Source organism: Hemiscyllium ocellatum, chromosome 13, assembly GCF_020745735.1.
Source record: "Hemiscyllium ocellatum isolate sHemOce1 chromosome 13, sHemOce1.pat.X.cur, whole genome shotgun sequence".
Taxonomy (NCBI): Eukaryota; Metazoa; Chordata; class Chondrichthyes; order Orectolobiformes; family Hemiscylliidae; genus Hemiscyllium; species Hemiscyllium ocellatum.
Window position 1 is genome coordinate 31551389 of NC_083413.1, and position 15012 is coordinate 31566400.

The 15012-nt window shown below is 41.5% G+C and overlaps 1 protein-coding gene across 9 annotated transcripts in view; it reads right to left on the reverse strand.

Annotated features, from left to right (window-relative positions):
• LOC132821840 (mucin-2-like) overlaps positions 1–15012 on the reverse strand; it is an 84530-nt gene that overhangs the window by 23478 nt on the left and 46040 nt on the right. For 8 of the 9 annotated variants that reach the window (XM_060834706.1, XM_060834699.1, XM_060834707.1 and 5 more), the window contains 4 exons: positions 13940–14125; positions 13186–13281; positions 10263–10448; positions 9510–9605 (listed from right to left, as the gene is read on the reverse strand). In XM_060834706.1, coding sequence (XP_060690689.1) covers positions 9510–9605; positions 10263–10448; positions 13186–13281; positions 13940–14125 — 564 coding nt within the window. The remainder of the gene's footprint in view (positions 1–9509; positions 9606–10262; positions 10449–13185; positions 13282–13939; positions 14126–15012) is intronic. The other variant, XM_060834702.1, reaches the window with a different exon arrangement.

Here is a 15012-nt window from a genome sequence, read left to right on the forward strand (position 1 = left end):
TAAGTCCCGGTGTAAGGGACTGGGAAGGATCAGTGTTCCTCTATGGTCTACGAGGTAAAATCCAACAACAGCAGTATGTATTCAATACCCAAGAAAGGAGGAAATGGTACAACTGGTGGTTAGCAATGAGATAATTAGAGGCAGCATAGTGACTCGGTGGTTAGCACTGCTGCCTCACAGCGCCAGTGACCCGAGTTCGATTCCCACCTCGGGCAACTGTCTGTGTGGACAGACAATATCTAAAAGCAGATATTCGCAGGTAAAGGGAAGGCTGGAAAATGGGAAGCCTTCAGAAATGAGATAACAAGAATCCAGCGAAAGTATATTCCTGTCAGGGTGAAAGGGAAGGCTGGTAGGTATAGAGAATGCTGGATGACTAAAGAAATTGAGGGGTTGGTTAAGAAAAAGAAGGAAGCATATGTCAGGTACTGACAGGATAGATCGAGTGAATCTTTAGAAGAGTATAAAGGCAGTAGGAGTATACTTAAGAGGAAAATCAGGAGGGCAAAAAGGGGACATGAGATACTTTTTAACTAATAGAATTAAGGAGAATCCAAAGGGTTTTTACAAATACATTAAGGACAAAAGCGTAACTAGGGAGAGAAAAGGGTCCCTCAAAGATCAGCAAGGTGACCTTTGTATGGAGCCTTGGGGGATATACTAAATGAATATTTTGCATCAGTATTTACTGTGAAAAAGGATATGGAAGATATAGAATGTAGGGAAAAAGATGGTGACATCTGAAAACTGTCCATATTACCGAGGAGGAAGTGCTGGATGTCTTGAAACACATAAAAGTGGATAAATCCCCACGACCTGATCAGGTATACCCCAGAACTCTGTGGAAAGCTAGGGAAATGATTACTGGGCCTCTTGCTGAGATATTTGTATCATCGATAGTCACAGGTGAGGTACCAGAAGACTGGAGGTTGGCTAATGTGGTGCCACTGTTAAAGAAGGGTGGTAAGGACAAGCCAGGGAACTATAGACAAGTGAGCCTGATGTTGGTGGTGGGCAAGTTGTTGGAGGGAATCCTGAGGGACAGGATGTACACATATTTGGAAAGGCCAGGACTGATTACAGATAGTCAACATGGCCTTGTACATGGGAAATCATGTCTCACAAACTTGATTGAGTTTATTTGAAGAAGTAACAAAGAGGATTGATGAGGGCAGAGTGGTAGATGTAATCAATATGGACTTCAGTAAGGCGTTCAAGAAGGCTCCCCATGGGAGACTGATTAGCAAGTTTAGATCTCATGGGATGCAGGGAGAACTAGCCGGTTGGATTAGCTCAAAGGTAGAAGACAGAGGGTGGTGGTGGAGGAGCATTGTTTTTCAGACTGGAGACCGGTGGAGTGCCACAAGGATCGGTGCTGGGTTCACTACTTTTTGTCATTTACATAAATGATTTGGATGTGAGCACAAGAGGTACAGTTAGTAAGTTTGCAGATGACACCAAAATTGGAGGTGTAGTGGACAATGAAGAGGGTTACCTCAGATTACAACAGGATCTGGACCAGATGGGCCAATGGGCTGAGAAGTGGCAGATGGAGTTTAATTCAGATAAATGCAATTTGCTGCATTTTGGGAAAGCAAAACTTAGCACTACTTATACACTTAATAATAAGGTCCTAGAGAATGTTACTAAACAAAGAGAACTTGGAGTGCAGGTTCATAGCTCCTTGAAAGTGGAGTCGCAGGTAGATAGGATAGTGAAGAAGGCATTTGGTATACTTTCCTTTATTGGTCAGAGTACTGAGTACAGGAATTGGGAAGTCATGTAGGCTGCTGTACAGGATATTGGTTAGACCACTGTTGGAATATTGCTTGCAATTCTGGTCTCCTTCCTATTGGAAAGATGTTGTGAAACTTGTAAGTATTTAGAAAAGATTTACAAGGATGTTGCCAGGGTTAGAGGATTTGAGCTATAGGGAGAGGCTGACCAGGGTGGGGCTGTGTTCCCTGGAGCGTTGAATGCTGAGGGGTGACCTTATAGACTTTACAAAATTATGAGGGGCATGGATAGTGTAAATAGACAAAGTCTTTTCCCTGGGGTTGGAGAGTCCAGAACTAGAGGGCATAGATTTAGGCTGAGAGGGGAAAGATATAAAAGAGACCTAAGGGGCAACCTTTTCACACAGAGGGTGGCATGTGTATGGAATGAGCTGCCAGAGGATGTGGTGGAGGCTGGTGCAATTTAAGAGGCATTTGGATGGGTAAATGAATAGGAAGGATTTGGAGGGATATGGGCTGGGTGCAAGCAGGTAGGACTAGATTGGATTGGGATATCTGGTCGGCATGGATGGGTAGGACCAAAAGGTCTGTTTCCGTGCTGTACATCTCTATGAATCTATGAGTCTAATAATCATTTTGCAGAGAGCACACATCAAATGGGCAAACACAAAGAATGTAGGACAGTATAGCACAGGAGCAGACGCTTCAGCCCACCTTGTTGGGAGGTCATGTTGCGGCTATACAGGACATTGACTAGGCCACTGTTGGAATATTGTGTGCAATTCTGTTCTCCCTCCTATGGGAAGGATATTGTGAAACTTGAAAGGGTTCAGAAAAGATTTCCAAGTACGTTGCCAGAGTTGGAGAGTTTGAGCATTAGAGAGAGGCTGAATATACTGGGCCTATTTTCCTGGAGCATCGGAGGCTGAGAAGTGACCTTATAGAAGTTTATAAAATCATGAGGGGCATGGATAGGATAAATAGACAAGGTGTTATCCCTGGGGTGGGAGAGTCCAGAACTAGAGGGCATAGGTTTAGGGTGAGGGGGGGGGAAAGTTATAAAAGTGACCTAAGAGGCAACTTTTTCACACAGAGGGTAGTGCGTGTTTGGAACGAGCTGTAAGAGGAAGTGGTGGAGGCTGGTACAATTGCACCATTTAAAAGGCACCTGGATGGGTATACGAATAGGAAGGGTTTAGAGGGATGTCGGCTATATGCTGGCAAATGTGACTAGATTAATTTATTATTTCTAGTCAGCATGGACGAGTTGGACTGAAGGGTCTGTTTTGGAGCTGTACATCTCTATGACTCTATGACTGGATAAGTTTCACTGATAGACCAAACATGGTGGGAGAAACAGGGGCTGAACAATGGCCTACCTTGAAATAGGAGATAGTTCAAGCATGGTTAAGATATATTTCCTCAAAAATGGAAAGGTAGGGAAGGAAACAAAGCTAGAGCTCCTTAGATTACAAAGCAGATAGAAATTAAAGAAGAGCAGATTTAAGGGATTAAGTCGAATTGAGAATGAAGCTGAATATGGAAGGTGCAGCAGGAAATTGAAAAAGCAGACCTGAGAAGCAAGGAAGGAATTTTAGGTTGAGTGCAGAACGGGCAACAATGCTCTGAAAAAAATCTTACCATCTTCAGGGATTTGTGCACAAGCACCCCAAGATCCCTCTGTTCCTCTGAGTTTTCTAGCTTTCTGTCTAAAACTTAAAGCTTGGCAGTTTTTTGTCAATCATCATTAGCTGATACATTCTCCAAAGCAATGTCTCTGCCAATCAACCAACCAGTACTGTCCTCTTATACAGCATTTCTCTTTTACTTCACATTTCTACTTCTTGCAAATTGCCCTGATGAATACAAAATGAAAGGCTTCAAAATTACATCTTTCTCCAGCAATAAATGCCAGATTGTTCAGCAACTGATAACCACTGTTAGGTGTTATCTTCTGATTTCTGAAACAACAGGTTAGTACACATCCTGTTGACAAAAGTTGATGGGACATGCTGAAGGATATGATTCATCAGTCATTGGACAGACAGCCTATCGTGCTGCATTGCACGAGCACTGGAATTCATTTACCCTATTTCTCAATCATCTGGAAGGGGAAGAATGTTTTCAGCTTGTTGGCAGCATCCAATTATTAGAAAATGCCACTCATTGCTACTGAACAGCAGCAGTGTGAAAGAGCTAACTTCACCTATTGCTCAAATCTTTGCAATACCTAACACCTCCATGATAGTTGGATGCTTTTCAAGTCCAAAGATGGTGGCAAAATACCCATCCATAGATATGTGTGATGCACATTGAGCAATAATCTATTGGGAGTAACTAATGGAGTCCATGATGGTTTTGATGATAGCTTTTAGAACCAAAGAACCTTTTCCATTCAATAGATTGTCCAGGCATTACAGAGCTGATGAAGGAATTGTTGAAGTGTAATCAATATTATAATGCTGAATGATTATAGCGAAGATCCTGAGAAGGCCCCTTGGAAAAAGCATTGGTGATTGTTTCTTACATTATGTCAATTCATGGAATGTGTATTGTTATGAAAGTATAAAAGTGTACTGTGCCTTTAAGAGAGTGAAGCACACAGAACGCTGGAGAATTTACAATGTGGTCCAGCACCGAGCACTGGCTGAGTTGCTATGAGACAAAAATAAATTCGAATTTGGCCAATCAGTTTAAATTATCCCCCAAAATACTAACCTCCAATCAAGTTTGAATTTAGTATATTAACAATATTAAAACCCAATGTGATGCTTTGGGGTATAAGACAGGGAAAAATTGAACAGTTGACAGGTGAACTGCCAAGATTAAAGTGGTACTGAAAAAGCACAGAAGGTCAGGCAGCGTTCAAGGAGCAGGAAAATTGACTTTTTGGGCAAAAGCCCTTCATCAGGAACGAGTTCCCCAAAATATCAATTTTCCTGCTCTTCAGATGTTGCCTGACCTGCTGTGCTTCTCCAGCACCACTCTAATCTTGACTCTAATCTCCAGCATCTGCAGTACCCACCTCCACCTGGGTGAACTGCCAAGCCAACAGCATGTACAGACTGCCTGAAACACAGCTCTCTTAAAAGTACCTTTATCTATCAATGACTTGTGAAATAGAAAAAAGGAAGAAAATCTACAGAAGAAGGTACAAAGAGAAGATTCGACAGCTGCCTGGTTTTGAAATGTTAATTTTTTGGTAAATCTTAATCGGGGGCTTTATCAGACTAGAATTGTAGAAGGGGAAGGTAAGGGATAACTTAGAGAAAGGATTGTAAATAGTTGTTAGTTAATATTCTATGTTAGACTTAAAGAATTTAGATCTTAAATTTTTTTGTATTTTAAATAGCGACTTTGGGAATAGTTCTTTGCCTCTCGAATTTCAACAGATTACAATATGGGTTAAATCATATCTGTTTTGCAGGTTGAAATTAGCAGGGGCGGTTGATCCCGTATTGTAACAGTATATTGTTGCAATGGTTGGTGTGACAGTACTGTGACTTTAAGAAGTATATTTTATCCTTTTATTTATAGAGAAAGTTTGAGACAGAGGTCTCAAGCGGTCTGCGCAAAGCCAATAACGTAATCAGCTTTTGAGACATTGGATTTTTTTTTGAAAAGTTGGGACAATAGAAGCAGCCTGAATGGGTGGAGCATCATGTTATATCAAAGAAAGTCTTAGAAGAAACACATCACATGACAACATTTGGTAATCAGGGTCCTATTCTCTATGGTCGTTGTCATGGACCAGGCCAGACCTGCTCAAAACACTTCAAGAAATTAGCCCAGACCCTACCTTTGCTCGTATGCAGAAGAAGGTGTGCAACGGATATTCCAAGAGTGACACAGCTGGCCAAACCACTTAATTTTAAATAAAACCAAATTTTTTTTGCAAGATTATTGAATGAAACACAAACAAAGGAGAACCAAACACAGAATAACTTAAACTAGCTGAAAACCCAACAGATCATCCAAACTTAATGATGCTGTTACAAATACTTTCAACAATCCCCATAAACACTCCATAACAACATTAAATCTGAGAAATATTTAAATATCCAAATATGGCATATTCTTGTCCTCCATGTATTGGTGTAGTTAGAACACAATACAACCGGATTCTGTCAGTAATGCAAGGGTAGGTGATTTGTCCAGGTCTTCAGTCAGCATCAATGTTGGGCCCACTGCCAAATCCAACAAAGATTTCTCCATCCACAGTTGTCTACTGGTTCATATGGGTCTTTTAATCCTCAATGCAATAGAAATGGAGCAATGCAGCCTTTCAAAGTGCACTCAGAGGAGAACAAGAGAAGATGGATAGGAAGAGGACAGGCTTCCTGTTCTACAATATTAACAAACATCGGGATTGTCCAATGAACAAAGATTAAACAGGTTTGGACTTTACTCAGTGGTGTTTAGAAGAATGAGAGATGACCTCATTGAGACATACAGTGTTCTTAAGGGGCTTCACAAGGTAAATGCTGAGAAGATGGTTCTCCTTATGGGGGAATCTAGGTTCACAGAACATTGTCTCTGAATTAAGGTTGCAAACTTAAGATGCAGTTGTGGAAGAATTTCTTCACCTTGAGGACAGACTCCTGATCAATAGGGGAATCAACGGTTATAAGTAAATGGCAGGAAAGTGAACATGAGGAATGCTGGCCAGTCCATGATTCTAATGAATGGCAGAGCAGGCTCCAGGAGCTGACCGGCCTGTTCCTGTTCCTATTTCTTATTATCTTATCGCTCAAAGCGTGAATGTAATTAACCAGCCTGAAGCTAACATAACCAGTTATCTTTTACCGATATCTAACAAACTAGATTTTAACTTCAGAACGTGGCTTCACCACTTGAAAATAGTTAGCTCCATAGATCAATGTTACAAGATGGGTTTGGAGCATCATGTTAACACAAAGAAAATCTTAGAAGAAACACGTGCACACATCACATGACAACATTTGGTAATCAGGGTCCTATTCTCTATGGTCATTGTTGTGGACAAGGCCAGACCTGCTCAGAACATTGACAGAAATAGCCCAGACCCTACCTTTGCTCATTTTTTCAGAAGGCATACAGTGGATATTCCAATAGTGATGCAACTGGCCCAACCACTTTGTTTAAAACAAAACAGAATTTATTTACAAGTTTACCGAATGGAACACAAACAAAAGAGAACAGAACACAGAATAACTTAAACTAGCTGAAAACCCAACAGATTATCCAAACTAGGTTCTCAGGAGATAGTCTCTGAAGAAAGGTTGCAAATTTATGGTGGAGTTGAGGAAAAATTTCTTCTCCCAGAGGACAGACTCCTGCTCAATAGGGGAATCAACTGTTCTAAGTAAATGGCAGGAAAGTGAACATGAGGAATGTTGACCTGGCCGTGATTCTAATGAATGGCAGAGCAGGCTCCTGGAGCTGTCCAGTCTATTCCTATTCATATTGCTTATTATCGTACTGTGCAAACTGTTAATTTAGTTTAGATTAGGTTAGATTCCCTACAGTGTGGAAACAGGCCCTTTAGCCCAACAAACCCACACGAACCCTCCAAAGAGCAACCCGTCTAGACCCATTTCACTCTGACTAATGTATCTAACATGATGGGCAATTTAGCATGGCCAATTCACCTGATCTGTGGGAGGAAACCCACGCAGACACTTGAAACTACGTAGCTCCACAGACTAATGTCACAAGGTGGGTTTGTAGTATTAGATAAACCCAAAGAAAATCTTAGAAGAAACATGTGCACACATCACATGAAACATTTGGTAATCAAGATCATATTCACAATAGCTGTTGTCATGGACAAAGCCAGACTCACTCAAAACATACCAAGAAATTAGCCCAGACCCTAACTTTGCTCGATTTTTAAGTGGATACTCCAAGAATGATGCAACTCACCCAACGAACAATGAATTTCAATCCAGCAGTCCATCAGTAATCAAATATTACTGCTGTCATGAAATGGACCAAGACAGCTTCACCCTTTCTATGGGATAACATATAATCATGATCACAATGGAAATTGGAGATCGTAAAATCTAGGATAACTAATATCGCTACATTCTAACTTTTCCATTTACAGAGTCATAGAGTCATAGAGATGAACAGCATGGAAACAGACCCTTTGGTCCAACCCGTCCATGCCGACCAGATATCCCAACCCAATTTAGTCCCACCTACCAGCACCCAGCCCATATCCCTTCAATCCCTTCCTATTCATATACCCATCCAAATGCCTCTTAAATGTTGCAATTGTACCAGCCTCCACCACATCCTCTGGCAGCTCATTCCATACATGTACCACCCTCTGTGTGAAAACGTTGCCCCTGAGTACTCTTTTATATCTTTGCCCTCTCACTCTAAACCTATGTCCTCTTGTTCTGGACTCCCTGACCCCAGGGAAAAGACTTTGTCTCTTTATCCTACCCATGCCCCTCATAATTTTGTAAACCTCTATAAGATCACTCCTCAGCCTCCGATGCTCCAGGGAAAACAGCCCCAGCCTGTTCAGCCTCTCCCTGTAGCTCAAATCCTCCAACCCTGGCAACATCCTTGTAAAGCTTTTCTGAACCCTTTCAAGTTTCACAACATCTTTCCAATAAGAAGGAGATCAGAGTTGCATGCAATATTCCAACAGTGACCTAACCAATGTCCTGTACAGCCGCAACATGACTCCCCAACTCCTGTACTCAATACTCCGATCAATAAAGGAAAGCATACCAAACGCCTTCTTCACTATCCTATCTACTTGCAACTCCACTTTCAAGGAGCTATGAACCTGCATTCCAAGTTCTCTTTATTCCACAACACTCCCTAGGGCCTTACCATTAAGTGTATAAGTCCTGCTAAGATTTGCTTTCCAAAATGCAGCACCTCGTATTTATCTGAATTAAACTCCATCTGCCACTTCTCAGCCCATTGGCCCATCTGGTCCAGATCATGTTGTAATCTGAGGTAACCCCCTTTGCTGTCCCCTATACCTCCAATTTTGGTGTCATCTGCAAACTGACTAACTGTACCGTTTATGCTCACATCCAAATCATTTATGTAAATGACAAAAAGTAGAGGACCCAGCACCGATCCTTGTGGCACTCCACTGCTCACAGGCCTCCAGTCTGAAAAACAGCCCTCCAACACCACCCTCTGTCTTCTACCTTTGAGCCAGTTCTGTATCCAAATGGCTAGTTCTCCCTGTATTCCATGAGATGTAACCTTGCTAATCAGTCTCCATGGGGAACCTTGTCGAATGCCTTACTGAAGTCAATACAGATCACATCTACTGCTCAGCCCTCATCAATCTTCTTTATTACTTCATCAAAAAACTCAATCAAGTTTGTGAGACATGATTTCGCACACACAAAACCATGTTGACCATCTTGAATCAGTCCTTGCCTTTCCAAATACATGTCCCTCAGGATTCCCTCCAACAACTTAGCCACCAAGTAGATTTCACTGTACAGACTGATGCTTTTTCAGATTGTAACATAACTTGAATTTACGCTTGAGTGCATTTACAAGAGAACTCTGTTAAAATTTACCAAGCCCAAACGTTTTAAAATTAAAACATATATTGGCCATTACTTTGTAAAAAGAAATTGTTCTCATCTTTGGAAGGGACTGGAGACCAGTGCTCAGTTTATTCTAATCCTGACATTGTTTTAGCTCAGCGTGGTGAAACATGTTAAAGTTTACTGCATGCATTGTCCAATTATCAGTACTGTGGGCAAGAAATAGCTTTCATGAGTACAGTTTGATGTTCACAGTTACCTGGTGTTGTGGAACTGACATCACTTGTTGAGATTGTCATGCTCTGAGTTGTCGATGGTTGAGTGCTGCTCAGTGTAGTTGGAGGGACCTGTGTAACTGAAGATGATGCAGAGGTTTGTGATGTATTTGTTAGTAGTTGGAAGGAAGAAAAGCTTCCTGTTGTTATTGCAATACTTGATGTGGCTGTTTCAATAAAAAATCATTTTGGACACTTTAACAATGTATAACACAGTTTGTTACCACTTCCAAATCTGCAAGAGCTTCATAACCCAGAACAATTTTATATATCATTAGATTGGTGGCTTCAACAATACTATCTAAAAAAAAATTGCTACCCACATGAACTTCCTGGTTAAATATCCACTATAAGTGCACACTATTAGAACATAGAACAGTACAGCGCAGTACAGGCCCTTGAGCCTTCGATGTTGCGCCGAGCTGTTGAACCAATCTGAAGCCTATCTCTCCTACACTACTCCATTTTCATCCGTATGTTTATCCGATCACCATTTAATGTTGGCAACCCTACAATTTTTGCAGGCAGTATGCCCCACACCCCGAAAGCTCTCTGAGCAAAGAAACTACCTCTAGCATCTTTCCTATATGTATCACCCCACAATTTAAAGCTTTGTCTCCTTGTGCTAGCCATCACCTTACGAGGAAAACATTTGTTTAACATTTCTGCAGGAAATCATGTTACAATTGACTTTGCTCCAGTACATGTGCTGTGAAACATCATATAACTTAGCTTACAACTTGCTGTTGTTTGGCGATTGTTCCCCGTTGTTGGGTTTGGTGTGGATTCTGTTGTTGATTGCTGAGGGGTGTTCTCTGCAGTTGTCACTCCTGGGATGGGTGCAGAGGCTGCTGTAGTTGTTAATTGTCCAGGTGTAGATGATGTTCCAACCAGAGGAGTTGTGGTCGGACTAGTTGTTCCAGCTGTGTAAACAAAATCAAATGTCAGTCTTCAAAGAACGTTCCTTCTATACAAATTAAATGACAACATTAAATCTGAGAAATATTTAAATTTCCGGATATGGCATCTTCTTGTCCTTCATATATTGATGCAATTAGAAGATAATAGAACCGGATTCTGTCAGTAATGCAAGGGTAGGTGATTTGTCCAGATCTTCAGTCAGCATCAATGTTGGGCCCATTGTCAAATCCAACAAAGATTTCTGCATCCACAGTTGTCTACAGGTTCATATGGGTCTTTTAATCCTCAATGCAGTGGAAATGGAGCAATGCAGCCTTTCAAGGTGCACTCAGGGGAGAACAAGAGAAGATGGATAGGAAGAGGACAGGCTTCCTGTTCTACAATATTACCAAACATCGGGATTGTCCAATGTGCAAAGATTAAACAGGTTTGGACTTTACTCAGTGGAGTTTAGAAGGTTGGGAGATGATCTCATTGAAACATTGAGTGTTCTTAATGGGCTTCACAGGGTAAATGCTGAGAGGATGGTTTTCCTCAAGGGAGAATCTGGGTTCACTGACATGGTCTCTGAATAAAGGTTGCAAATGTAAGATTGGGTTGTGGAAGAATTTCTTCGCCTCGAGGACAGACTCCTGATCAATGTGGGAATCAACGGTTATAAGGAAAAGGCAGGAAAGTGTACATGAGGAATGTTGGCCTGTCCATGTTTCTAATGAATGGCACAGCAGGCTCCAGAAGCTGACCAGCCTATTCCTGTTCCTATTTCTCATTATCTTATGGTGCAAAGTGTTAATGTACTTTAGAGAAGATTCCCTACAGTTTGGAAACAGGCCCTTTGGCTGAACAAGCCCACACTCACCCTCTGAAGAGCAACCCACTCAGACCCATTCCCCTCTGACTATTGTTGTGGTTCTGCTCGCCGAGCTGAAAGTTTTTGCTGCAAACGTTTCGTTCCCTGGCTAGGGAACATCATCAGTGCTGTTGGAGCCTTGTGTGAAGCGCTGCTTTGATGTTTCTTCCGGTATTTATAAATACCGGAAGAAACATCAAAGCAGCGCTTCACACGAGGCTCCAACAGCACTGATGATGTTCCCTAGCCAGGGAACGAAACGTTTGCAGCAAAAACCTCCAGCTCGGCGAGCAGAACCACAACAACGGATACCCGAGCTACAAATCTTCAATCAGATTTTAATCCCTCTGACTAATTTACCTAAGACAAAGGGCAATTTAGCAATGCCAAATCACCTGACCTGCATATCTTTGGACTGTGGGAAGAAACCAGAGCACCCAGAGGAAACCCACGCAGACACAGGGAGAATGTGCAAACTCCACACAGGCACTCGCCCAAGGCTGGAATCGAACCTGGGATCCTGGTGCTGTGAGCCAGCCATACTAACCACTGAGTCACCATGCCACCCACCGGGCCTCATGCTAACATAACCAGTTATCTTCCTGATATGAAACAAACTAGTTTTTTAACCTATGAATGTGACTTCACCACTTGAACCTACTTAGCTCCACTGACTAACATCCAAACCTGTTTGTAGTATCAGATTAAGCCAAAGAAAATCTTAGAAGAAACACGTGCACACATCACATGACAACATTTGGTAATTCAGATCCTATTCTCAATCACTGTTGTCATGGACAAGGCCAGACTCAGTCAAAACAGTTTAAGAAACTTGCCCAGACCTTCACTTTGATCGTTTTTTAAGTGGATACTCCAAGAGTGGGCTACTCTTTGGATGGTCGGTGTGGAGTTGTTGGGCCAAATGGCCTGATCCACACTGTGGATTCTATGATTATCAGGAGTGAAGCAACTGGCCCTATCACTTTGTTTTAAACAAAACAGAAATTATTCCCAAAATTACCAATTAACAAACAAAGGAGAACAGAACACAGAATAACTTAACCTATCTGAAAACCCAACAGATCATCCAAACCTAATGATGCTGTGGCAAATACTTTCAACAATCCCCATAAACATTCCCTTGGCACAAAAGGTAAAGTCAAACCCAGGTTCCTACAGGAGAGATGTCAGAGAGAGGGAGGATCAGCTTGACCCTTGGGTCCAGCAGCTTCACAACTGACTGTCTGTTAAACCCAAACCAAACCCAAACCAGAGTAAGACTCTGCTGGATGAACTGGCCACACCTCTTTCATTCCACAAAGGTAATTTAAAATTTAAATTTTAAACCTTCTTCAAGTAGATCAACCCTAGACATTACAGAACCTGTGTCTTTATGACCTCCTGAAAAGAAACAATGAATTTCAATTCAGCACTCCATTTTTCATCAAATATTACCGCTGTCATGAAATGGACCTAGACAGCTAACCCCTTTCTTCAGGTTAACACATAGTCTGGATCGCAGTGGAAATTGCAGATCATAAAATCTTACATAAGAAACATCGTCACATCCTAACTTTTCCATTTGCATGTAGATTTCACTGTGCGGGCTGATGCTTTCTCAGATTGTAACATAACTGACATTTACACTTGGGTGCCTCGACAACAGATCTGTGTTAAAATAACATAGCACAAACATTTTAAAATTAAAACATATATTGGTCATTATTTTGCCAAATGATCTGGAGAACAGTGCTCAGCTTCATCTAATCCTGACATTGTTTTAGCTCAGCGTGGTGAAACATTTTAATGTTTACTGCATGCATTGTCCAATTATCAGTACTGTGGGCAAGAAATAGCTTTCATGAGTACAGTTTGATGTTCACAGTTACCTGGTGTTGTGGAACTGACATCACTTGTTGAGATGGTCATGCTCTGAGTTGTCGATGGTTGAGTGCTGCTCAGTGTAGTTGGAGGGACCTGTGTAACTGAAGATGATGCAGAGGTTTGTGATGTATTTGTTAGTAGTTGGAAGGAAGAGAAACTTTCTGTTGTTACTGCAATACTTGATGTGGCTGTTTCAATAAAAACTCATTTTGGACACTTTAACAATGTATAACCCAGTTTGTTACCACTTCCAAATCTGCAAGAGCTTCATAAACCAGAACAATTTTAGATATCATTATATTGGTGGCTTCAACAATACTATCTAAAAAAATTATTGTTGCCCACATGAACTTCCTGGTTAAATATCCACTATAAGTGCACATTATTAGAGCATCGAACAGTACAGCGCAGTACAGGCCCTTTGGCCCTCGATGTTGTGCCGAACTGTTGCACCAATCTGAAGCCTATCTCTCCTACACTATTCCATTTTCATCCGTATATTTATCCAATCACCATTTAACGCTGGCAAGCCTACTATTGTTGCAGGCAGTACGCTCCACACCCCTAAAGCTCTCTGAGCAAAGAAACTACCTCTAGCATCTGTCCTATATGTATCACACCACAATTTAAAGGTCCGTCTCCTTGTGCTAGCCAACACCATCCGAGGAAAATATTTGTTTAACGTTTCTTCAGGAAATCATGTTACAATTGACTTTGCTCCAGTGCATGTGCTGTGAAACATCATATAACTTAGCTTACAACTTGCTGTTGTTGGGAGATTATTCCCTGTTGTTGGGTTTGTTGTGGATTCTATTGTTGATTGCTGAGGGGTGTTCTCTGCAGTTGTCACTCCTGGGATGGGTGCAGAGGCTGCTGTAGTTGTTAATTGTCCAGGTGTAGATGATGTTCCAACCAGAGGAGTTGTGGTCGGACCAGTTGTTCCAGCTGTGTAAACAAAATCACATTTAAACCTTCAAAGAATTTTCCTTCAGTACAATATAAATGACAACATTAAATCTGAGAGATATTTAAATTTGCAAATATGGCATCTTCTTGTCCTTCATGTATTGATGTAGTTAGAACATTATAGAACCGGGTTTTGTCAGTAATGCAAGGTTAAGTGATTTGTCCAGATCTTCAGTCAGCAGCAATGCTGGGCCCATTGCCAAATCCAACAAAGATTTCTCCATCCACAGATATCTACAGGTTCACATGGATCATGTAATCCTCAATGCAGTGGAAATGGAGCAATGCAGCCTTTCAAAGTGCACTCAGGGGAAAACAAGAGAAGATGGATAGGAAGAGGACAGGCTTCCTGTTCTACAATATTACCAAACATCGGGATTGTCCAATGAGCAAAGATTAAACAGGTTTGGACTTTACTCAGTGGAGTTTAGAAGAATGAGAGATGATCTCATTGAAACATTGAGTGTTCTTAATGGGCTTCACAAGGTAAATGCTGAGAGGATGGTTTTCCTCATGGGAGAATCTGGGTTCACAGACATGGTCTCTGAATAAAGGTTGCAAATGTAAGATTGGGTTGTGGAAGAATTTCTTCGCCTTGAGGACAGTCTCCTGATCAATGTGGAAATCAATGGTTATAAGGAAAAGGAAGGAAAGTGTACATGAGGAATGTTGGCCTGTCCATGTTCCTAATGAATGGGACAGCAGGCTCCAGAAGCTGACCAGCCTATTCCTGTTCCTATTTCTCATTATCGTATGGTGCAAAGTGTTAATGTACTTTAGACTAGATAAGATTCCCTACAGTGTGGAGACAGGCCCTTTGGCCGAACAAGCCCACACTCACCCTCTGAAGAGTAAACCACACAGAC